The following is a 24,772-nucleotide window of genomic DNA, read 5'->3' on the forward strand; positions in this document are numbered from 1 at the left end:
GCGGTTGAAATTTAATCTAAGCACAAACTCGACATGTCAAACAGAATTATCCATTATTTTAGTGGATTGCATGTATTGAAGGAGCTTTAGGTGTTCATGCTTCTCATCTGTTTTGATATCAGACACACTGAATAAGATCAGTGAAGTTCTCGTGATTGTGTATGTAACCGCTTTTTAAAATTTTCCGATCAGACGGTTATTTCCTTTTAAAGCCGCTCATAACCTGCAAACTTTAAACTCTTGTTTTAACGCAGCGGTTGATTGACATGTGAGGGGTGGCTTCACTGCTGCCAAGACGCATACAGGACAGATTAGTGTTTACATCTCAAATGCGATGTGGTCATCTGCGTTTTTGTCCACATTTGTATGTGTTTTTTGTGATCTGTTCACAAAACGTTTTAGACCCCATTTAGTCCTGTATTTAGTGCTGACCACGTGTACCTGAAATGCATCTTAAAACCAGGTGGAAACGGGGTCTTTAAAATTCATGAAATCCTATATTGATTTAAAGGATCAAAATGAATTTAGAAAGATTACGATTTTTAAGTTTGATCGATTTGACTCGAGTAAACATCTTGTCAATAAGCCTCAGTCACATCCCAAAATAGCCTATAAAACCTCATTATCTCTGAAGCAGCCATTAAACCAGTTTGAGCTAATCTTGCCATCATTTATGCACTACAATTCATGACGTTTCAGAGAGAGTGAGAAGAGAAACCGAAATAAAGAGAGAATAAATACATGACAAAATGTGTGGGATGCTAAATCTCTTTGTTTAATTGACAAATTAAAAAGGGAAAGATGCCTCTGTTTTACCTCTTTGTGGTATAAAAGACCTACAATGGCCGCCCACTTATTCCTGAGAGGAATGAATATGACAGTCAGAGATGGGTGAATGCTAATGATCTGATTAAGCCTGAGGTTAAAATAGAACAAACATGTTAAAAAGTTTCTGAAATAGACTTATGTATTTCCTAAGGAAAATAAAGATGATGAATCATAACAATATTACAATACTACTCTCAGTAGTGAATTGTTTTAGTAAAGGAACGGTTCACCCAGAAATAAAATTATGTCATCATTTACTCACCCTCATGTCTTTTGAAACCCATTAGATATTCTTTTGTCTGAGGCTCACAAAAGGAGTTCCCTTACACTCACAGACATTTGTGACAAGGACAAGGGCTTTCTAATGAATGCCCCTGTGTCACAATCTGGACTGTTTGGTGATTCAGTCCAGTCGGTGATGGAAAAACTCAGCACTGTGAAACAGCAGACTGCTGCGTTCCAGCAGATGCTTCGTCGCAGAAAAAGAGAAAAGCCCACTGCAGCTCCGGTGCGCTCACGTTTGGTATCTTTGAAACGTCCCACCAGACAGCCACATAAGGCGCCGGACCTACGCATCCGTGTAGGTGTTTGGATGTTGGACCAGCCCCGTTTAAGCAACCGGCAGGACACCAGAATCGAGCCTGATGGACTTGCAGTGAAACGAAGGGTGAGCCCCCATTTGGTGAACGAAACCGGACCGTACAAACATATCCGTGTCGTTCCTGTTTGCCCTTTGGACAGCATCGGGTTGAGTTTGCCATTTTTTATGCCTCAAACACCTGACAACCAGAATATAGTTCAGTTTCCCCCCGCAGCTTGCGCTGGGGAGAGAACAATAAAAAAACACATTCTGAATTCAGCCTCTATCTCCATTACCATGGGTCTCGAGATATGCATAACAGAATTCGATGTTCATCAAGCACACACAGTGAACATAAGCACCACACGTTTTCCCCCAATAAAGAATGCTGGGGCCATTGTGGTGAACCAAATTTCTCAAATAAACATTCCCCCAATGTTATATAAATTTTTCCCCATTCAAGATACCAGGGAAAAGGTTTATTCTGTCTGCATCCCTGCTGTAGATACATTCCAGGGTGCTCATCTTTTATGCCTAGATACAATAAAGGCAAAAATATGATCAAATTCCCTTCAACCAGCCACAGTATTGGAGGAGCTAAGGCTTCCTTCCGCTGTGTCGCTGGTTCTGGGGCAGCCGCCAAAAGTAAGCCAAGCATGCCATCTAGTGGTTACAGGTCGCACTTCTGACAAGAGCCATGAATTAATCCCTCTGTCTGCCTGTCTGTCGGCCTGGCAGCAGATGAAGGGCATTTCGATCTGGGTATTTCGAACGATAAAGCGTGGTTATGTAATTCAATTCAGGCGAACTCCACTGGTGTTCAGTGGGGTTGTTCCAACAGACGTTTCTGTTCGGGAAACCCCATTTTGGTTCAGGAAATTAATTCTCTCTCAGAAAAAGGGGCAACAGAGGAGATTCCCCCTTCTCAGAGAGAATGCGGTTTTTACAGACATTATTTTATGGTCCCGAAAAAGATTGCGCCTTGCGTCCCATTCTGGAGTTGCAATGTTTGAATTCCACTCTCATAAAATGTTAATTCAGAATTCTGACACAGAAGCAAATAATGTCACAAGCGCAGCCTGGGGACTGGTTTGTGACAATAGATTTGAAGCACGCTTATTTCCATATTCAGACTGTGCCAAAGCACAGGTGCTTTCTCAGATTTGCTTTCGGGGGCAAAGCGAATCAGTTTGCTTCCTTCCGTTCGGACTTGCACTGGCCCCACGCACTTTCAAAAAATGCATGGATGCAGCTTTGACACCCTTGAGGCTTCAGGTCATCTGCGTTTTGAATTATCTCGACGATTGGTTGGTACTAGCCCAGTCTGAGACTTTGGCTGCCCAACACCGAGACGTCATTCTCAGCCATTTGAGCAATCTAGGGATGCGTGTAAACCTAGATAAGTGTGTCTTGTTGCCAAGACAACAGACTGGATTTGCAGGCGATGCAGGTGCGTCTGTCTCCAGTTCACATTCTGTCATTCCGCCGGAGTCTGGCGATGTTCAGAGTGGGACGCGTTTTCCCTGAGAGAACATTTCACAGGCTTTTGGGGCTCATGATCGCGGCTTACACTGTCATTCCCCTGGGCATGTTGCATGTGAGACCTTTTCAGTGTTGGATGAACTCCACAAAGGGATTTCAACCACTGACGCATGCGTTCCGTCTCTTCAGAGTGACGAGTGGGTACTACCAAACTCTGTTACCATGGAAATGGCACCGTTTTGGCCATCTCAAGTATGGTTTTCGACTATGGTCTCTCTCCTGGAGGAAATGACTTGGGAGATTCTAATCAGAACAGACATGTTGTCTCAGGCATGGGGCAGCATTTGGCACCCCCGGACAGACTTGTGGAAGTTATGGGTATGGCCCCTCAATGGGGTGCTGTTTTAAATAATGGGTTATCCCCCTCTGTGGTTGATGCCATTCTGAATGTTAGAGCTTTATACGTTCAAGTGCCAATATTTTTGCTTCTTGGTGTACAGCGCAAGGCAAAAATCCAGTTCACTGCCCTGTCAGTACAGTGCTGGATTTTGAAGCTGAAGAGCATTTTGGGGCCGGGGTTGCCCCGGCAACGCTTAAAGTCTATGTTGCTGCTATAGCGGCTGAGCATGTGCTTATCAATGGAGTCTCTGTCGGTAGACATTCTCTTGTCTCTCATTTTATGCACGGGGTACACAGGCTTAGACCCTTTCATTCCATCCGCGTTTCTTTATGGGATTTATCTGTTGTTTTAGAGGCGCTCGTGGGTTCTCAGTTTGAGCCCATGGCAACAGTCACTGATAAGTTTCTGACTTTTAAAATGGCCCTGCTAGTCACATTGGCATTGTTTAAAAAGGTTGGTGATTTGCATGCTCTGTCGATCAATCTCTTGTGTATGGATTTTGCGCCACAGTGCTCAAAAGTGGTGTTAAGACCTTGTTTGGGCTATTTGCCCAAGGTCATTTCTACATCATTTCGCTCGCAGGCTATTAATTTTCAGCATTTCTACCCCCCCCCCCCCCTCATTTGAGTTGGAGGAGCATGAAAGATTGCATAAGCTTTGCCCAGTTCGGGCACTGCAAGTTTATGTTGACCATACTATCCAGTGGCATAAGTCAGAGCAGTTGTTTGTGTGCTTTGGTGGCCGCAACAGGGGTGTTTCGATGTCCGAGCAAAGACTGACTCATTGGCTTACTGCTGCCATTTCAAGTGCTTACGAAGTGTGCGGTTTACCTTCACCTTCGGGTATTCGACCCCATACTAGTATGGCATCCTCATGGGCTTTGGCTAGAACTGCATCCTTGGAGAACATTTGTATGGTGGCAGGATGGTCCTCTCTGCATACATTTGTTAGATTTTATAATCTGGATGAGGGTTTGACTCCTACTTCCCAGGTTCTCTCTGTTGGAACAGGAGTAAACTCATAATTTTCTCTGTTTTATTCAGACGCTTTAGCTCACTTGTGCGCCGCTATATGTTTGCCACACGGGCGTAGACAGTTGGCAGCTGCTGTTTGCATGGCATGAATGTATATCGTTTCCAAAGCGATTACGCAGCTTGAGTTCCTACGAAAGGGAACATCTCGGTTACGTGAAACGTAACACTGGTTCCCTGAGTGGGAACGAGATGATGTGTAAACTGGCCATACTCTCTAGCAGCTGCATAGGCTTGTGCAATCCTGCAGAAAATCTGACTCAATGGCACCCATGACGTAGCTCCATAGGGGCGTTTCTTAAGCGCCACCAGCCAAAAAATTGCCATGATTGTACAAGGGCTTCAGACCACGTGATACTCAGGCTGTGTCCCAATGTGATTATACAGCATCTCGTTCCCACTCAGGGAATCAGGTTTACATTTCACGTAACTGAGACGTTATTTATATTAGAATGTCCAAGCTGCTCGTTTCCATACAACAGTGTAAACATGTTTTATCAGTTAATCTAAAAAATGTGCTTCATGTAGTAATATCTGTATTACTGAATTAATAAGCCTAAATAATGAAGTCAAAAATATTTTTTAGTATGACTCAATCAACCTGATTACTAGGGATGTTATAACATATCTATAAAAATCAATTATTTATAGGCACGTTATTTTATCTATATATTAAATTAACCTACATTTAAATAAGAAGCCTAATTTGCGTGCTTTCCATATCACTCAATTGGCCTTCTGTTTAATAGTGTGGCATTATAGCGTTGGGAGACCACAAGAGTGTGATATAACATTTACGGAAGCGGTTCGTTTGTAGGAAAAGCACCGGTATCACACAGAGAAGACAAGCTGATGTGGTGTAGCAGAAGGCAGTCCAAAGTTATGGAGGTTTTTGTACTTTAAGAATGAACAAAGTGACATTGATGAATTTGCAGGTTAGTGTATGAAACTGTTGTAACTGCGCAAACTAAACTATTAGAAATGGCGACGTTTATTATACAATTTCTCTATTTAGACTTGAATAGGTCTTTCAATCAAGCTGTCAAACCACAAAACGACATACTTGTAACTGAAAATATATTTTGCAGGCTATATGAAATACTGTATATATCATCCAGTGATGGCTAGAGTAAATAATCTTTGTCCTTTGATTATGATTAGGGTCAAATTTAATGGAAAACTATGCGAGTTGCATTTTGTGGCACAGCAGAATTTTGACGCTGAGCGTTGCCGGTGTGTGTGTAACTTTGTAGAAAATAATTGTTACAAATTTTTGAATGCATTATATCGTCCGCCAGATGCGTCCGGTGCGTGACCCCCTTTAATTGACCTTGCCGCTCACACTTTACCAAAGTTGTGTGTTGAGAAATATGTTTAAAAATACAAAAACTATTGTGCAGCGAAAAGCCCTATTTATATCTGATAAAATCCCGATATATATCAATAATCATCGGGAAAATCTTCTGATTATCGATGCGTGAAAAAGCCTATCCATCCCAATCCTACTGGTTACATTAGGTTACACCAAAAAAAGTAATTTTAAAGGGTTAGATCAAGTAGAAATTGGGCCCTATTTTAAGCGCTCAAGCATTATGCACAAGGCAATGCCTTCAGTCATAAGTGCAAAGTCAATGGGTACGGCCATAAAGTTTTGGAATTTTCGTACAAGCATGCGCTAAATCCAGGCAATAGTGGGTTTGGTGAAATCGCCCACGCAACGCGCAATAGGAGTGACCAAGTGCCATTTAATTCAGAGGTTCTTCTCCGGTTATTCAACATCTGCGTCCTATTAAATAGTCCATTCCCTCAAGCATCAACAATTTAAACAAAGACAGCACATTAAAAAGACGTTGGTAGTGTAAATGGACTATATGCAATGAATTAGAAGAATTTAAAATTACGTTCTTCTGTGCATTAACTGCGTTCTCGATGAAGGTCAGGCATATTTCTATGACAGCGACATGCTCATTTTATATGCATGGAAAATGTGATTCTCATCAGAATTTGGATGTATGCGCCATTGAATTAAGTAATTATTATTAATCATTTTCATCTACTGACACACAAATCATGGCTAGTATTAACAGTGATGTTATCGGCATGCTCTTCAATTCTACTGGTTGATTCTGAATTTCATTTATTGAAACATGAAAAAATAAAACCAAAAATCTTTCTAAATTGAAATTACACTTCAAATGAAACAAAAATATAATAAAAATGAAAAAAATCCATTTAAATCCAAACATTTTACTCTCTCCAACTTCTTCCACCGGCCCCTTTTGCAATGACTTAAAAATCACTCTAAGACAACTGATGGAAAATTACTAGTCAACATAAAATCATAAACACAAATGTAAATATACAAGAATAATAATACATATAAACATAACAATAAAAAATAATAATAATAATTAAAAAAATAAACCATGACCTTTAGAAAGTTTAACACAAATCTCATAATTTTTGGTTTCAACTAATAGCTTCAGCAGCAACGGAAGGGACTTAATTTGATGTTCTGTACTTTCAGAATTTGGATAAAAACTTTATTACCACCTGCTGGTGAAATCTCCAAACTGCAAATGGAGGAACTGAAATTGGACTTAGCAATGAGTTAAGAGATGGTGTTGAAACATCTTAGTGCAACGACCAAATTCTTAGGGAAATAGTAAATTGCGCTTTGCACCACAACATTTACATACAATACACCCACAGTTAGTGTGCCTACACCCACAGTAGCGCAAACACCCCCACCCACACCACATTTACGCTTTGCGCCGGCATGAAAATTGCACTTAGAATTAGCGCTCATGAAAATGGGATAAGACGTGTACAGTCATAGCAAGTTGCGCTGTGTTTTGCGCACTCACGAAAATAGAGCTCATAGTGACAGTGACCACAGCTTTAAAGAAAGGCAATATTTTCAATGAATTATGACTTAAATTTTAGTCTGTTCCTCACACAAAGCTTTAATAAGGCTTCAGAAGACTTGGAATATAGTGCACAAATCATATGGACTAATTTTGATACTTTATGGTGCTTTTTTGTCCTTTTTGTAAGGACCAAGGTTAGAACTAGACTGTGAGTGCTGAATGTAGGAGAAGGCAGAGAACCCAGTTGCAAAAATGAGAGCTCAGTCAGGGTATACACTAAATTTATTTTTAATTAGTCCAGAAAATATTTCCAAAACAATCCATAAAGTAATTCCAAACTGAAACTCCAAAACGTTCCAAGAGTCAATAGAAAAATGATAAAGTAATTCCAACAGAAGATTCCAAAATGTTCCACAAAGTCAATGCAAAAAATTATAAAGTAATTCCAAAACAGAAACTCCAAATAGTTCCAAGGAGTCAATACAAAAAAGCAAAAGAGGGTTTAGAACCTCAAAGGGGAAATGAGTGTTTCCCAAAAAGGTAAATAAAATAAAAAACTTAGAGGGAAAAAATTTGGACAACAAAAAGCAAAAGTCAGAAAATCAAACAGAGCAAAAGAATCCAGAGACAATCACAAGAGAGATTTACCAAAAGACTGGAAAGGTCGGTCTCAACATATCAAACACTGAGCATAGAACAGAGGAACAGAGCAACTTAAATACACTCACAGAAAATGAGGCACAGGTGAGAACTAAAATTGCACACAAACTTGTGATAAAAATTGCAAATTCTAGGAACCGTTGAATGTCCTTCACTGAGGTGGGGGTGGGCCAATCAGTAACGGCCTGGACTTTTTAGGATCCATTTGAATGTTGCCCGGGCTGATGATGAATCCTAGGAACTGCATTGTGGACACATGAAATTCACACTTCTCTGGTTTTATGAACAAGTGATTATCCAGGAGGCGACTGAGAACCTTTTGATCATGCCCGATGTGTTCGTGCAAGGACCCTGAGAAGATAAGGATATCGTCTAAGTAAACAAACACAAATTTGTTGAGCATGTCCCGAAGGACGTTATTGATCAATGCCTGAAACACAGCGGGGGCGTTTGTGAGGCCGAATGGCATAACTTGGTATTCATAATGCCCTGTGGGGGTGTTAAATGCTGTTTTCCATTCGTCTCCTTGCCCTATGCGCACTAGGTGGTATGCATTTCGCAGGTAGAATTTAGTGAAGATTGAGGCTCCCTGAAGCAATTCAAATGTAGTGGACATGAGAGGTAATGGGTAGCGGTTCTGGACAGTGATCTTATTGAGGCCTCTGTAATCAATACATGGGCAAAGACCACCATCTTTTTTGCCCACAAAGAAAAATCCTGCACCTGCGGGAGAGGTGGAAGCCCAGATGAATTCTGCAGCAAGGGATTCCTTTATGTAACTGTCCACGGCTGCCCACTCAGGAGCAGAAAGTGACAAGATATGGCCTCTAGGGGGCATAGTGCCTGGGAGCAGGTCAATAGCACAATCGTAGGGACGGAGGGGGTGATGTGGTGGCCCTACTTTTACTAAAGACCTCTTGGAGATTGTGATATACAGGAGGAACTCGAGAGAGATCAGGGAGTTCATGGGACTTGGGAGTGGTTTCAGGGGTTGGGCTGACAAGCTTACGGCTATACACTCTCTCTCTTAGCCAGTTGTCCAAGCAGATGGCCACATCTATGAGGACCTCATGACTGTCAGGCGGGTCTTTGGTGGCAAGCTTATCCTGGATTGCCTCTGAGAGACCATTCTGGAAGCAAACGATAAGGGCCTCTTTGCCCCAGCCACTTGTTGCTGCGATGGTGCGGAACAGAATGGCATACTCCACCATGCTACGATAGCCTTGCTTGATGGACAGAAGCTCCTTCGAGGCTTCTCAGTCTTGGAGAGGATGGTTGAATACTCATCTGAATTCCTCAACAAATGAGGCATAACTGGAACAGAAGGGGCTGCGTGCCTCCCAGACGGCTGTGGCCAAGGACAGGGCTCTTCCAGAGAGGAGGGTGATAATATAAGCAATCTTGGCTCTGTCAGAGGGAAAGGATGATGGCTGCAACTCAAAAGTAAGGGCACACTGAGTGAGGAAGCCATTACAAGCACTAGGGTCTCCTGAGAAATGCTGAGGTGGAGGTAATCTGGGATCAGCCAAAAGACTGGGGCTAGGTGACCCTGACTGATGCACAGGGACTGAGGCTGGATCAGGGGTGGCAGGCAGTCGCCAAAAAATCTCTTGTAGAGAAGTCAGGATGTCAGACAGCAGGCCATCGTGTTTAGCCATCAGGGTCTCATGCTGGGCTAAGGTGGCCTCCTGACGGGCAACTGCCCCGAGAAGATCCTGTGAACTGGATGAATTTGCTGGGTCCATTTTGTGGCTCAGTGTTTCTGTAAGGACCAAGGTTAGAACTAGACTGTGAATGCTGAATGTAGGAGAAGGTGGAGAACCCAGTTGCAGAAATGAGAGCTCAGTCAGGGAATACACTAAATGTCTTTTTAATTAGTCCAGAAATTAATTCCAAAACAATCCATAAATAATTCCAAACTAAAACTCCAAAACATTCCAAGAGTCAATAGAAAAATGATAAAGTAATTCCAACAGAAGATCCCAAAATGTTCCACAAAGTCAATGCAAAAAATGATAAAGTAATTTCAAAATAGAAACTCCAAATAGTTCCAAGGAGTCAATACAAAAAAGTAAAAGAGGGTTTAGAACAGGGGTGTCAAACTCAGTCCCTGGAGGGCCGCAGTCCTGCAGAGTTTAGTTCCAGCCCTGTTCCAAAATGCCTCCTTGTAATCTTCAAGCACTCCTGAAGACCTTGATTAGCTGCTTCAGGTGTGATTAATTAGGGTTGGAGCTAAACTCTGCTGGACTGTGGCCCTCCAGGAACCAAGTTTGACACCCCTGGTTTAGAACCTCAAAGGGGAAATGAGTGTTTCCCAAAAAGATAAATAAGAAATCCAAAAAAACTTCAAGGGAAAAAAATTGGACAACAAAAAGCAAAAGTCAGAAAATCAAACAGAGCAAAGAATCCAGAGACAATCACAAGAGGGATTTACCAAAAGACTGAAGAGGTCAGTCTCAACATATCAAACAATGAGCATAGAACAGAGGAATAGAGCAACGTAAATACACTCACAGAAAATGAGGCACAGGTGAGAACAATAACACATGATACAATGGCAGGAAACTGAAATGAAACACAATGAGGGCCTCTAGTGGCCAAAACTAGTCCATAAACCTAACACTTTTTGGATCTTGATTTCCCCTTGTCTTTAGGCGTTGCTAGTCTTTTATATCTGCCTACTTAAAAATGTGCAATTAACTCAGCTGTAAGCATCTTTAATAATCATTAAATAAAGTGCAACCAAATAAGCCACTATTACTAATATGCAGTATAAATGACATATAAAATTAAAATAAAAAAATAAATAAAAAAAATCCAGTAATGTTTGTGGAAGGGGCTGAGGCCACCCAAGACTGATATCCTAGCATCACCCCTGCCCCAGTCCCAATTTTTTCTATATTGTATGGAAAAGAGCTTCTCCTTTGATGTTCCAAGAATGAAAGTCATACAAATTTGGAACGACATGAGGGTGAGTAAACAATGACAGAATCTTTGTTTTTGGTTGAACCATCCCATAAATGCTAGTGTGAGGAATGCCTCATTGGTGAGTCTATGTGTCATTACCAATTATCCCCCATGTGTAAATGAAATCAATAGTATGACGTCAGTATGGAAATGAAGGTAAACAGCACAGCTATGCTGCCTATTAATCACTAGTGGTTTTCGTGTTTTATGTCCTTGATCCTTTCACTGGGCTCTCCATTCACTGACTCCAAGAGAGGGAGACTGAGGACAGCAATGAATGTTATCAGGGCACAAGTTGATGCAGTTAGAGAGAGGGCCAGTGTGAATGTTTTTATGGCTGTCGGTTTTTGGAAAAGCTTGCATGTTTGCTTGTCTATGTGCCTGTGAGTGTGAGCATGCATGTGTGTTTGAATTCTGAAAGAACACATAATATTCTAGTCCAGAGCAGATGGTAGCACTGTTGGTTTTAATGACCTTTGTCACCCACTGGCAGGTTCAGATAAGAGAAGAGGGATGTGATGAGGGTAGGGAAGTTTTCTCAGGGTGAGATGCAGTGCCTTTTTACAACAAAAGAACTACTGATCACTACTGTTTTAAAAAAAATGTCTCACATATCTCAAAATAGTGTGTGCCTTTCAAATTTGGGGTGAAGTTCTATCTTCGGGGCGGGATTGTTTAATACTTAGCCTAAAATGCCAAAACTTATAAATTCAATAAAGTGGGGGAAATAACCCACTGATAATTAATGATACAAATAATAACAGCAGGGTTTTGACACATTTTGACCAATAAAATTGGTCATTACTTTTCCAGTCATTCGGGATTACTGGATAAGAAATTTTATTTACAATTTTTTCGTCAGACCAGCAACGCAGCCAAATAACTCTGCCCTTTTCGCTATGTATGGCAAGCCATGAGTGCTGAGTGCATATAGTGTCCAGCATTTCACAGTTGAAGAAGTGCATGATCCAGGTTCTCATAGTACACTTCTTTGTGTTGCATTATCAGTGTTAACCTACAAATCACACTGTAAAAGATGAAGCGAGGAGCAGTTTTTCCTTCTTCAGGTCAGGCTTTATTTTCCCCTCTTGGCGACACCAATTTACAGTTTACCTTCACACACTAACCTAACACACACAGCTTTCATAAACTTTTACTACTAGAAAAATCTTTGCTCGGCTCTGTCGTATCCAGTCTCTCTCCCGACTGAGTGTTGTGTCGCTCTATTTATGCCGCTCTCCCCGTGCTCACTGAAATTAGAGACAGGTGTTAGACATAATTTAGCTCAGGTGTAAGCGCCCTTACCGCTTTCTCTCTCCGGAGAGATGCTTGACCACGCCACCGCTGCCACATATCCCCACCGACCGACTCAGGCCGGGGCGACATCCGGCCTGCCTACCACTCCCCCCCATTCCTGGAAAGGAAGTCGGCGACAGCCATCTGCGCCCCCGGTCTGTGGACCACCTTGAACTTAAACGGCTGAAGAGCCAGATACCAACGGGTGATCCGGGCGTTAGTATCTTTCATGCGGTGGAGCCACTGGAGTGGGGCGTGATCCGAGCAGAGGGTGAAGGCCCGCCCCAGCAGGTAGTATCGGAGAGTGAGGACCGCCCACTTGATGGCGAGACACTCCTTTTCCACGGTGCTGTACTTAGTTTCCCTTAACGAGAGCTTACGGCTAATGTACAGCACCGGGCGCTCCTCCCCCTCCACCACCTGCGAGAGTACGGCCCCCAGCCCCCTGTCTGAAGCATCTGTCTGTAAAACAAAAGGGAGAGAGAAGTCAGGTGAATGTAACAGCGGCCCCCCGCAAAGTGCGGCTTTAACTTGCGTGAACGCCCGTTGACACTGCTCCGTCCATTGGACCGGATCTGGAGCTCCCTTTTTAGTGAGATCAGTCAGCGGGCTGGTGACGTCCGAATAATTAGGCACAAACCTTCTATAATAGCCAGCCAGCCCCAGGAACTGTCTCACCCCCTTTTTGGTCTTGGGTCTCGGGCAGGTCGCAATCGCCGCTGTCTTGACAATTTGGGGACGCACCTGCCCGTGGCCCAAGTGGAAACCCAGATACTGTACCTCCACCCGTCCAATCGCGCATTTCTTCGGGTTTGCTGTGAGTCCCACTCGGCGCAGCGATCTCAGAACCGCCCTCAGATGTTGCATATGCCGCTGCCAATCATTGCTGTAAATGATGATGTCATCTAAATAGGCAGCGGCGTAAGCTGAATGCGGCCTGAGGATTCGGTCCATGAGACGCTGAAACGTAGCCAGGGCTCCAAACAAACCGAACGGAAGTGTCACAAATTGGTGTAATCCAAACGGTGTGGAGAAGGCGGTTTTCTCACGGGAAATTGGTGTCAAGGGGATCTGCCAATAACCCTTCGTCAAATCCAATGTCGAATAAAAACGAGCAGTGCCCAACCGATCGAGCAACTCATCAACGCGAGGCATTGGATACGCATCAAATTTAGACACCGCGTTGACTTTCCTGTAATCCACACAGAATCGCACAGACCCGTCGCTGTTAGGCACTAGAACAACTGGGCTGGACCAATCGCTGTGGGATTCTTCTGTTACCCCCATATCAAGCATCGCATCTAATTCTTCCCGAACAATTTTCTTTTTGTGTTTGGGTAGTCGATAGGGGCGGCTACGTACCACCGCCCCCGGCTCGGTCTCGATGTGGTGATGGATGAGGTTTGTATGTCCCGGTAGAGGGGAGAACACATCTGCAAACTCCTGTTGCAACTTGGCAACCTCCGCGAGTTGGCTCGGTGAGAGGTGGTCTCCGCAAGTGACCGGGGTGAACTGTTTATGTTTTGAACTCACCTCCGGTCCGAGCTCCGCCTTCTCGGGAACCACCGTAGCCAACGTCACGGGGACCGCCTCCCTCCACAATTTTAGGAGTTTGAGGTGGTATATTTGACGTGCATCCCCTCTATCGGTTCATTTAACCTCATAATCGAGATCTCCCACTCGTCGTGTGACCTCAAAGGGTCCTTGCCACTTGGCGAGTAATTTAGAGCTCGATGTGGGAAGCAATACAAGCACTTTATCTCCCGGTGCAAATTCCCTTAGCTGAGTTCCCCTGTCATACAGTCGGCGCTGTCGTTCTTGAGCTTGGAGCAAATTCTCCTGTGTTAGTTGCCCCAAGGTGTGGAGTTTTCCTCTAAGATCAAGAACGTACTGAATTTCATTTTTACTGTTTGAAGGTCCTTCCTCCCAGGCCTTTCGCATTACATCAAGCACGCCGTGTGGGCGTCGCCCATACAGCAGCTCGAATGGGGAGAAGCCAGTGGAGGCTTGCAGGACCTCTCATACTGCAAATAACAGGGGGTCGAGCCATTTATCCCAATTTCTAGAATCATCGGGCACGAACTTACGAATCATGTTTTTGAGGGTTTTATTAAATCGTTCCACCAGGCCATCCATTTGAGGATGGTATACACTGGTGCGAATCGATTTAATATTTAATAATTCGTACAGTTCGCGAAGTGTTTGTGACATAAATGTTGTGCCCTGATCGGTGAGGATTTCTTTCGGAATCCCCACCCGGGAGATTATTTTGAAGAGTGCCTCCGCAACACTGCGTGCTGAGATGTTGCGAAGAGGTACGGCTTCCGGATATCGCGTTGCATAGTCCACTAGGACCAATACAAAGCGATGTCCGCGTGCTGACTGTTCTAATGGCCCGACGAGGTCCATTCCAATTCTCTCAAAGGGGACCTCGATCAGAGGGAGAGGGCGCAATGGCGCTTTTGGGGTGGCCGGTGGGTTAACCAGCTGGCATTCGCGGCATGCCGCACACCACCTGCGGACATCGCCGCAAATGCCCGGCCAATAGAAATGGGCTATTAGACGGTTCAGTGTTTTCCTTTCTCCTAGATGACCTGCCATGGGATTATAATGAGCCACCTGGAATACCATTTCCCGACGGCTCCTTGGAATCAAAAGTTGGGTTGTATCCTCTTTGGTCCGAGTGTCCTGTGTCACTCGATACAACCGCACATTTATAATTGCAAAATAGGGGTATGAAAGTGCGATGTCGGGCTGGAGTCATTGACCATCGATGACTCTCACTTGGTCAAAGGCGTGTTTGAGGGTTTCGTCTCGCGACTGCTCCAAAGGGAAATCCCCCTCAGGGAATTCCCTGAGAAGGGGAGGGGCTGCAGCCTCTCCCCTCTCTCGTCATCATGACGTGGAGCTGTCGAGGACGGCCCCAGCTCCGCCTCCCCTGCCAGAGCATCGCACATCACACATCTCCCTATTTTCACACAGGACCCATCCGCACAAATTCCCTTTAATAAAACTCTAAAATCAGGCCAATCAGTCCCCAATTTCAGCGGATGGGTGAGGCGGGAACTAACCGCAGCCTCCACTCTATGCTTTTTCCCCCGAAATTTAATTGTCAGGGTCACCACCGGATACTTGTGAATATCCCCGTGTACACACTTCACCTTCACCGTTTTGGTTGTGACCAATGCCTCGGGTTGAACCAGGCGTTGGTGGATAGTGGTTTGATTACACCCGGTATCCACCAACGCTTGGTGAGTACCCCCCTTGACACTTACCGGTATCCGGTACGCTCCGGCCCGGTCCGGGGCAGCCTGTGGGAGGTCAGAGACCCACACCACCGTCCCCAGCTCCATCAGAGGGCGCTGATCTCGGAAGTGGCTCGGGTCTCCGCACCTCCAGCAGGCCGGCCAGGCACTATGCCCGCACTTGCGTCGGCGGGCGCCCCCCCCTGAGGGGGAGAGCGGCGGGGCATTGGAGTAGGGGAAGGTGTAGCCTCCCACACCCGGGGAACTGGTCTCAGGGGCTGAGTTCCTCCTCGTCTGCGTGGGGCAGGAACGGGACCTGGAGAGAGAGCAGATGAGAGAGAGAGAAGGGAGGGGGAAGAAACAGAGGGAGGAGAGAAAATGTAGGAGGGATCTTCCGCCCTCGGGATCGCCGCCATGTGGTCCTCCGCAAGTCGGATGGCTTCCTCCAACGACGCCAGGCGGTGGCACTGGACCCACTCCGCTGTCCCTTTTGGCAGTCGAACTATAAACTGTTCCAGTACCACCTGGTCGATAATTCCCTGGACGTCGCGATCCCCCGCTAACAGCCATCTTCGGCAGGCGTCACGGAGCCGCTGAGCAAAGGCAAACGGGCGGTCGGAGCTTTCCAACTTCAAGCTCCGGAAGAGTTGATGACTTTCCTCCGGAGTGCGACCAACCCATTGCAAGATGGCTCTTTTTAGATCTCCGTAGGCCAGGAGGCTCGGCGCTGGCAGTTGTTGAGCCGTGAGCTGGGCTTCCCCGAACAATAATGGGATCAATCGAGCTGCCCATTGGCCGAGCGGCCAGCCCCAGATCTCGGTGGTCCGCTCAAACAAATCCAGGAAGGCCTTGGGGTCGTCCGTCGCCCCCATTTTCTGTAATGCTGGTGGGGGTAACGGCGTGGGTGTGTCCGGGGTCGCGGCTGAGGATGCCCCCTGGCCGAGGAGGCTCCGGATCGCCTGCCGGTCCTCGGCTTGAGCATGCATGAGCTCGACAAACCGGCGGTCTTGATCTTGTCGGAGCTCAAGCAGCATTTGTTGGTGGTTCTGATGTAGGCTGGCGAGGGCTTGGAGGATCTCCGCCAACAGGGAGGACTCTACGGGACGACCTCCATCCATCTTCGACCCAAACTTCAATCCTGGGTTTCGGCACCAGTGTAAAAGATGAAGCGAGGAGCAGTTTTTCCTTCTTCAGGTCAGGCTTTATTTTCCCCTCTTGGTGACACCAATTTACAGTTTACCTTCACACACTAACCTAACACACACAGCTTTCATAAACAAACTTTTACTACTAGAAAAATCTTTGCTCGGCTCTGTCGTATCCAGTCTCTCTCCCGACTGAGTGTTGTGTTGCTCTATTTATGCCGCTCTCCCCGTGCTCACTGAAATTAGAGACAGGTGTTAGACATAATTTAGCTCAGGTGTAAGCGCCCTTACCACTTTCTCTCTCCAGAGAGATGCTTGACCACGCCCCCGCTGCCACACACACTACTTACACAATGATGTAGAATAGTGCAGTGTGGTGACGTCTGTGGAGAGTGAGGCCGGGAGAGAAAGAGCGGTAAGGATTGACACCTGTGGTAAAATTTCTAACAGCTGTTTTGTGTTGCAGTGAGAGCTGGAGAAGGATAAAAGGGCAGTCCAGACTGCAGGAGGAGAGAGAGATGCATGCAGCAGTGTTTTGAGTGTGCTTTTGATATGCTGAAAAGCTAACTTTTTTGTGTGAGACTGAAAAGTGTTAAAAATAAAGAAACTTACGTGGACAGTTTACCTGGCCCCCGCTTCCTCCAGCAGAATAAAAAGGGTTCTTTCACAGTGGTGCTGAAATCTGGGATTTGGGAGGAAGATACACCATCATGGAGTCCTCGCCCTTCACCGATCTTATCAAGACCCTCGCCAGCATCCACCAAATGCAACATCAGGCTCTGCTTGAGCTGTGCCAGGAACAGGAGCAGCAATTCCAGGTCATCCTTCAAGCTCAAGCGGAGGACTGGCAGGTGCTATGGAGCTTGATACCTCAGGGATTCTACTGACGCGACCCTGGCCTCCGCCCCCACCATGACCCACTTCACACTCACTAAGATGGGCTCAGAGGATGACACGGAGGCATTTGTGGAGCTATTCGAGCATGTGGTGGAAGCATCAGGATGGCCAGATTCCCAGTGGGCGGTCCGGCTGCTGCTGCTGTTGTCGGGGGAAGCTCAACTGGCAGCCCAACAACTACCAGTCACCAACCTCCTGGGGTACCAGGACTTGAAACGAGCCATCTTGCAATGGGTCGGACGCAGCGCAGAACAGCACCACCAGCGCTTCCGCTCACTGATGCTTGGCGAGCTCGGACGCCCGTTTGCTTTTGTCCAACAGCTCCGTGACTCCCACCGGCGGTGGCTGAATGTGACACCGTGGTTGATCTGGTGGTACTGGAACAATTCATCACTCGGTACTGAAAGGGACAGCGGAGAGGGTCCAGTGCCACCAACCGACATCGCTGGATGAGGCAGTCCGGCTGGCTGAGGACCATATGGCGGCATATTCAGGGACCGGCGAGTCTTCTTCTTCTTCTTCTTCTTCTCTCTCTCTCTCTCTCCTCCCTCCCCCTCTCCTTCCCCTCATCCTGTTCCGGTTCCCCAGAAATGGGGAATTATGTCCCCAAAACCAGTTCCGCGGTCCAGTGGACCTTTCAACCCACCAGTTTTCCCTAACCCTCTCTGATCTCCCCCACAGGCTGGTGAATCTGCTGCCGCGGGTGTGGGTGTGAAGTCTGGGCCAGTCTGCTGGAGCTGCGGAGAAACTGGGCATTTCCAGGGCCGATGCCCCACAATGGAGGTGGAGACATTGGTCCAAATCCCAGATGCGCCACAGGCCACTCCCTATCGAGCAGGAGCATACCAGATACCTGTGAATATTAAGGGAGGTACATACCAAGCCTTGGTGAATTCAGGTTGTAATCAAACCTCCATTCACCAAAGCTTGGTTCAATCCAAGGCTTTGGATACAGGCCTCATTTGTCTGTCACGGGTCACTTAGGACAGGAAAAAACACTGAACTGTCTAAAGGCCCATTTCTATTGGCCGGACATTCATGGGGATGTTTGCAGGTGGTGTGCGGCATGCCGTGAATGTCAGCTGGTGAATACCCCGGCCCCTTCCGTTGATCGAGGTCCCCTTTGAAATAAAACACTTCGTGTTGGTTCTGGTGGACTACGTAATGGGATATCCAGAAGCAGTGCCTCTGCACAACATTTCAGAGTGAAGTGTTGCAGAGGCACTATTCAGAATTATCTCCCGAGTGGGGATTCCGAAAGAAAGCCTCACTGATCAGGGCACTACATCTATGTCACGTACACGACATGAACTGTATGAATTATTGGTTATTAAATCAATTTGGACCAGCGTTTACCACCCCCACAGCTTGGTTGAACAATTTAATCAGACCCTAAAGAATATGATTCATAAGTTCGTGCATGAAGACGCTCGAAAATGGGACAAGTGGCACGAGCCCCTATTATCTGAAGTACGAAAGGTCCTGCAAGCCTCCACAGGGTTCTCCCCATTTGAATTATTGTATGGGCATCGACCGCGCGGCGTGCTCAACGTCCTATGGGAAAATTGGGAGGAGGGACCTTTAAGCAACAAAAACTAAATTCAATACGTTCTTGACCTGAGAGCAAAAGCTCCCCGGCCTGAGTCGGGCGATGGGGGTATGTGGTGATGGGGGCGTGGTCGAGCGACGTCTATGGAGAGCAAGGCCGGGAGAGGAAGAGCGTTAAAAATAATGAAAATTATGTGGACAGTTTACCCGGCCCCTGCTTCCTCCTTCATCAGAATAACAAGGGATCTTTCACATGCAGAAGTGTGTGGTTTGGGATGCACCCCTTGTTTTAAGGAATGTTGTTGGTTGACATTTTGAATGGGCTCCAAATGCAAGAGCTAATGGCTAACCATCTTCATATTTACCTTCTGCAGTCTGGTAAAGCAACCATACTGTTGGAGATATGGACAGCAATGAATCATAGTGTTTATTACTGGGACTGTGTTGGTCAGTCCTGCCATTTTTGTGACTCAGATCAGGGCAGTCTTTTAAGGGAAATGTCACTGTAGTAATTTTGTAAAATTTCGTATTAGATAGATTTCGTAAAAGCTGGATCACGTTTCATTTTGTTACATTATACTATTATAAAGATATTCACAAGACATGCAAAATCCAATGGTATTTGACATCATGATTTCAAACCTGGTATAACACATTGAGGGGGAAAGTCTGAATGAGTGCAAATGTGATTTGGATTCCTGGATCTAAACCAAAAAAAAATTAATGTTAACAATGACACCAAAGGTTGGTATATTGGTGGGATGGATGGATGGATGGATAATTACTGGTAGGTAGGTAAATAGATAGAGTGACAGACAGCTGGACAAATGGACAGATAGATATTAAAAGAATATTTGGATAAGATAAACTGCCGAGGTTAGTTTTCATTTTACACCACTAAATAAATAATACATGACCTTCTTATACTTGCATTGCATGTAATCTGCATACACACCCCACTTGTCATTGTACTGATACTACAAATCTCTCTAGCATTTGTTCAACCCAAGGCTCATCTGTTTTAGTACATGTAGACACTGTGAGAGGAATAGTAACAAGTAAAGTTCTCTGCACATCACTCCAGCCAATTTAATTTGAGTTGTGGACTTAGAGTTGCACTCAGGGTCCCAAAGGTGTGGGAGAGAGCAGGGATGTGCCAGGAGAAAACCAAATCAGTTATGCCCCGCCAGCACTGGTGACATACCTGGATGATAATGTGCTTGTTTTTTGTTTTAGTTTTTTCAATTAAACTGCATCCAGCAGGAAAACCTTTCATGGAACCCATGTGGCCCCAGAAAAGACCAAGTCTCCTATCTCATCCAAACTAATTATGGCATTGCTGCTGATAGTCTCCTAGGCTGATTCCGTATGTTTGTCCCGCACTCTGGGCACACATTTGCACTATAATGCAATGACAAATTTTATTATTGGCCTAAAGATGGATGATGATGAACTTCTCAAAAGTATAAATAAAAATAAAAATAATAAATCCTTTTCTTCTCATTGTCTTCATGGCTTTGTTTTCACAAATCTCAAATAGAAGAGTAAACAGAAACCTGTTGACTTCAATTGCTCCAACCTCTGCATTGAAAATCTACCGATGACTGGTTACAAATGTTAAACATGTTGATAGGCAAAATAAAGAATTAAAAAACTAAATAAGTGAGTGATAAGGATCAAGTTATCAGTCAGATAGCATCCAGTGGCCCTGAACCAGAGACACATGAACACATGGAGTCATTATTATAGGAAATGAACCACCATTCAGGAGAGGAAAGCCATATCATTAGAGGGCGTACCAAACAACAACTACATTTAATTAAACCATTGATTTGTTTCTCTTCTTTAGGGCCAGAGCGAAAGGAAACAGAATTAGGATGGACCCTATTCAACCTTTGTATTAGCTACATACACTGTTAAAGATTTTCTTGTCAAAAAACAGTAAAGAACTGGCAGCAGGGTTGCCAGCAAGTTACTGTAAAATTAACAGTGTCTTGCTGTTACTGAAATTAACAGCTAGATACTGTTTTTTTCAGCTACAGTATACAACTGTAATTTAGCAGCATATAGCTGTCAAATTACATACTATCTACTGTTGTTGAAATTAACAGCTAAGTTCCCAGCATGCACTGCGGCATGAAGAAATTACATAATTTTTTTACTAATTTACTGGTTTATTTTGAAGTTACTTGTATTTTAATGTTCAGCTTTTACTTTTTTACGTAAAAGTATGTTTGTTATTTTCACCATTGTTGCGTTTTAGAGTTGATATCTGTGTTTGTCTTGTCAACTTGTGTTATGCTGTAAGTTCAAAAACATCAAACACTCAACTATACTGTTTTTGCTTTTATGTTTTTATGTGTAATGCATCACTATTGACACATATAGTGCCATTTGCAAGGTAGGATCAGACATTCAGGCTGACCTTAGGTTTTGGCTTCCAAAGAGCACAGTACAACATCTTGTGTTTTACTTAAACACAAATTGACTGGCTAGAAGAACATAATATAATAATAAAGAAGGTCTAAGGTGCCAGCTCAAGAGAACACTAATCACCATGATTAGTTTTTTTTTTTTTTTAGCCCCAATGCATTGCCAAAGCATAAATACTTATTCAAGCGCAAAGGCTTATGGGTATTTCTCTTAGGGGTGTTATTTTACTATGTACAGGTTTTTTTTTTTTAATAAAAATACACTGTTCAATCCTGGCAACATTGTACATTTAATAAGTACACTGCTTCAAAGCTTGATTTTTTTTATTTATTTTTTTTATTTGACTTCTCATTAGACAGATAAGTGAAGGCTGATGTCAGATGATAAAGAACAGAGGAGTTGGTCAGCAACATCATGAACACTAATCATGTGCCACAAACTAAAATTTTCATGGGGAGGGATGTAAAATATACATCTCAAAATGTCACTAGCTTTCGCCAAGATGATATCATGATTTTAAATGTTCATTTTTCCCTAATGCCTTGCATACAACAGCTATTTACCATAAAACTAGTTAGTTAACAGTGAGCATGCTCTTGATCTCCCAGAATGTAACATTTTTAACAGCAAACTATTGTATTTAAGAATCACAGTATATTGCTGTATGAATTTGGCCATAAATTTACAGCAATTTTTTACAGTGTAGAGACTGGTTAGACTTTGTTTTGAGGGCCAATAACATATTTCCAATTCACATATTGTCTAAATTGCACACTTAATTTTGATGACAGGAACCTGATGTTGCCACTTAAGTTAAAAAGTCAGAGTTCCTTTACTGGAAATGATTATCAAAACATCATTAAAAGGAGGGCAGGCTCTCATTTCTTACTTTTGGTCAGTAGAGCTATATTCACATTGACATCTGTTGCACATCAGCCCATTAAATATGGCATGGAACTGATCCCTGAAGAGTACAGTAGCAATCAAACTGCATGCATTATACTTTGTCTACAACTGTGGTGCAGTGTGATGCCTTTTAAAATAAATGTGCATTAGCATTTTGTTTATTCTCTCACAAGGAAATCTCGCCAAAATTTGGATGCAAATGTTGTAATACACATTGATGTCAGAAGCATTATATATACCTTTTAACTTCTATGATATGTCATTCAGACAGCATACATTAGGATATACTTTGTCTAAATCTGTGACAGTGTGATGCATCTTAAAATAGATATGTGTGTCAATTGACATTAATTCTCTGGATGCAGTGGCTACATATATTAATACTTTGATGTCAGGGGTATTGCAATTCACTTTTACCTTATGGTGTGTCATTTGGAAGTATTCTTTTCTAATATATTCTACTCACAGCTCATAACATTCACACTGTATATAATGTAAAATTGACTTTCTCCGTGTAACAAAAGCTGAACTGCACAGAGTCTGTTTCCAGGTATCAGAAACCCATTAAAATTGTATTGAACACCGCGATATTTAAACTTTTTAAAAATGATTATTGTGAATAATTAGCATCGCCAAACGCAATCACACGTTTCCCTTAAGCATACACTTGTTTTGTTACTGTTTTTATATGAGATGATACCTTTTCATTGAAATGATTTAATGCAGACTTTTTTTGAATAATGTGGTTAACAGAAACGGTTATAGAAAACGAATCATCGAGCATTAATGTGCGAAGCATATAGGATAGGCGTCAAAATGGCTATTCAGAAACATTTACTTAATGTATACCAACACGCACAGAAACAAAAACACCAGATAACTTACTGCTTTCCAGGTGCTCTGGTGAATCCCCAAACTCAGTAAAATGGCAACCAGTCTTAAAGTTGACGAAGTCCTGAAGTGTAACATATTTAAAACTCCGGTAAAAATAGAAAGATTTAGCTTGTTAGCGTCTAAATAACACGGTAGCCTCTCTTAGATTTCTTGATGTTTTCCAAAAGCCCCGGCGTCTCCAACCATACTGCGCTTTGCAGCTCAACAAGAACGCTCAATCCTACATAATATCTGAACTGTTGAAACTCTTCCTCTCATTAGTCTGTAAATAACCTGTCGCTGTCTGTTTCCAACACACAATGGGCAGGAGCGAGATGTGGAGCAATGTAAGCTACGGTGCGCCTCACCAGTGCGCACAAAAGCGCCCACCGGCTCACAATGTTGCCGATGACTTCACTCATCACGAAGCCCGATGGGTTACTTTTATGGGGACTTTGATTTCCAGACACTACGAAACAACGAAACAGTTACGAAAACGGGTCGCGAACGTAGTAAATAAACACCGAGTATCCAAAGTTTTATGATCTGTACTGTGACCATGGTTTATCAAGAACAAAACTGCAGTGCATTACAATGCAGGGATTCTTTAATACAGTGATACAGTAAAATATTAGCTAATGCTTTTGAATACGCTTGCCACTTTAATGTCAAGAAATAAGCGTCTCAGGGAAATGAATCCTGAATGCAGAACTGTGAGTCCAAGGGATCTTATTTCCACCGTTAATGACCTTTAAGAAAAAGAAAAAAAAAAAATCTTACTTGCGTTCTGCTATTTGGCTGTTGATTTGGATTTAAGTTTGTCATATCATAAGCTAAATTAGAAAGCTTCTGTGATTAATATTTTATAAACTTTTTTAACATATGCCAACTAATAAGCATATAATCTTACACACTGATACACATGCAGTCTTACACAGGATAGGCAATCTAAAGCATCATACTGTACATATACTGTATATATACAAGGAACACAACTAAGTAAAAAACAACCCAAACCGCTACACTGCAAAATAAATATATCTCAGAAAATATGAAGGTGTGTGCCTATGCAATTCCAGTTACACAATGTGCAATTTAGACTGTTAGCAATAAGTTTAATTGCTTCTATGGAGATGCATAGACTTTATGGATACATTTATTTTAAATGAGTTAATGGAATTTATGGCTATTAGTCTTAACTAAATATGATAGAACATAAGTAAAGATGTTAGACCAAACTGTATCCTAGTCAAGTTCCTGGTCCAATGCTTGTAGATATTGATCCCAGTATATTGAGTTATTCCCAGTGTCTTGTAGAGTTTAAAGATGCACTCAGATTTTTTACCTTAATTACAAAATTTCACACATACATAAATTGATAGTACTTTAAATATGTAATATTATTTTAAATCATGTTCACTCACATGAGATGAAGACTGCAGTCACATCAGTAGCCTAATAGGCTAAAAGCTGTTTTATTTTACATGGAACAGGTTGCCTAGTGGGGGGCCAACATGTTAAGATCACATGAACAGTCGAGTACTATTTGCATTATCTTGGTAATGTTATTGAACTCTTTCACTCGCAAAATAAATTCATCATTGCTGACGG

At 43.6% G+C, this 24,772-nt stretch overlaps 1 protein-coding gene across 5 annotated transcripts in view; it reads right to left on the reverse strand.

Annotated features, from left to right (window-relative positions):
• The window catches only part of LOC127445872 (vasoactive intestinal polypeptide receptor 1-like), a 98,026-nt gene extending 74,399 nt beyond the window's left edge, over positions 1 to 23,627 (reverse strand). For 2 of the 5 annotated variants that reach the window (XM_051706315.1, XM_051706317.1), the window contains exon 1: positions 23,174 to 23,624. In XM_051706315.1, coding sequence (XP_051562275.1) covers positions 23,174 to 23,257 — 84 coding nt within the window. In that variant the 5' untranslated portion in view covers positions 23,258 to 23,624. Of the gene's footprint in view, positions 1 to 23,173 lie in introns of all 5 variants that reach the window. The other 3 variants (XM_051706314.1, XM_051706313.1, XM_051706316.1) reach the window with 3 other exon arrangements.
• Positions 23,628 to 24,772: the final 1,145 nt, after the last annotated feature.

This window comes from Myxocyprinus asiaticus, chromosome 9 (genome assembly GCF_019703515.2).
Source record: "Myxocyprinus asiaticus isolate MX2 ecotype Aquarium Trade chromosome 9, UBuf_Myxa_2, whole genome shotgun sequence".
Taxonomy (NCBI): Eukaryota; Metazoa; Chordata; class Actinopteri; order Cypriniformes; family Catostomidae; genus Myxocyprinus; species Myxocyprinus asiaticus.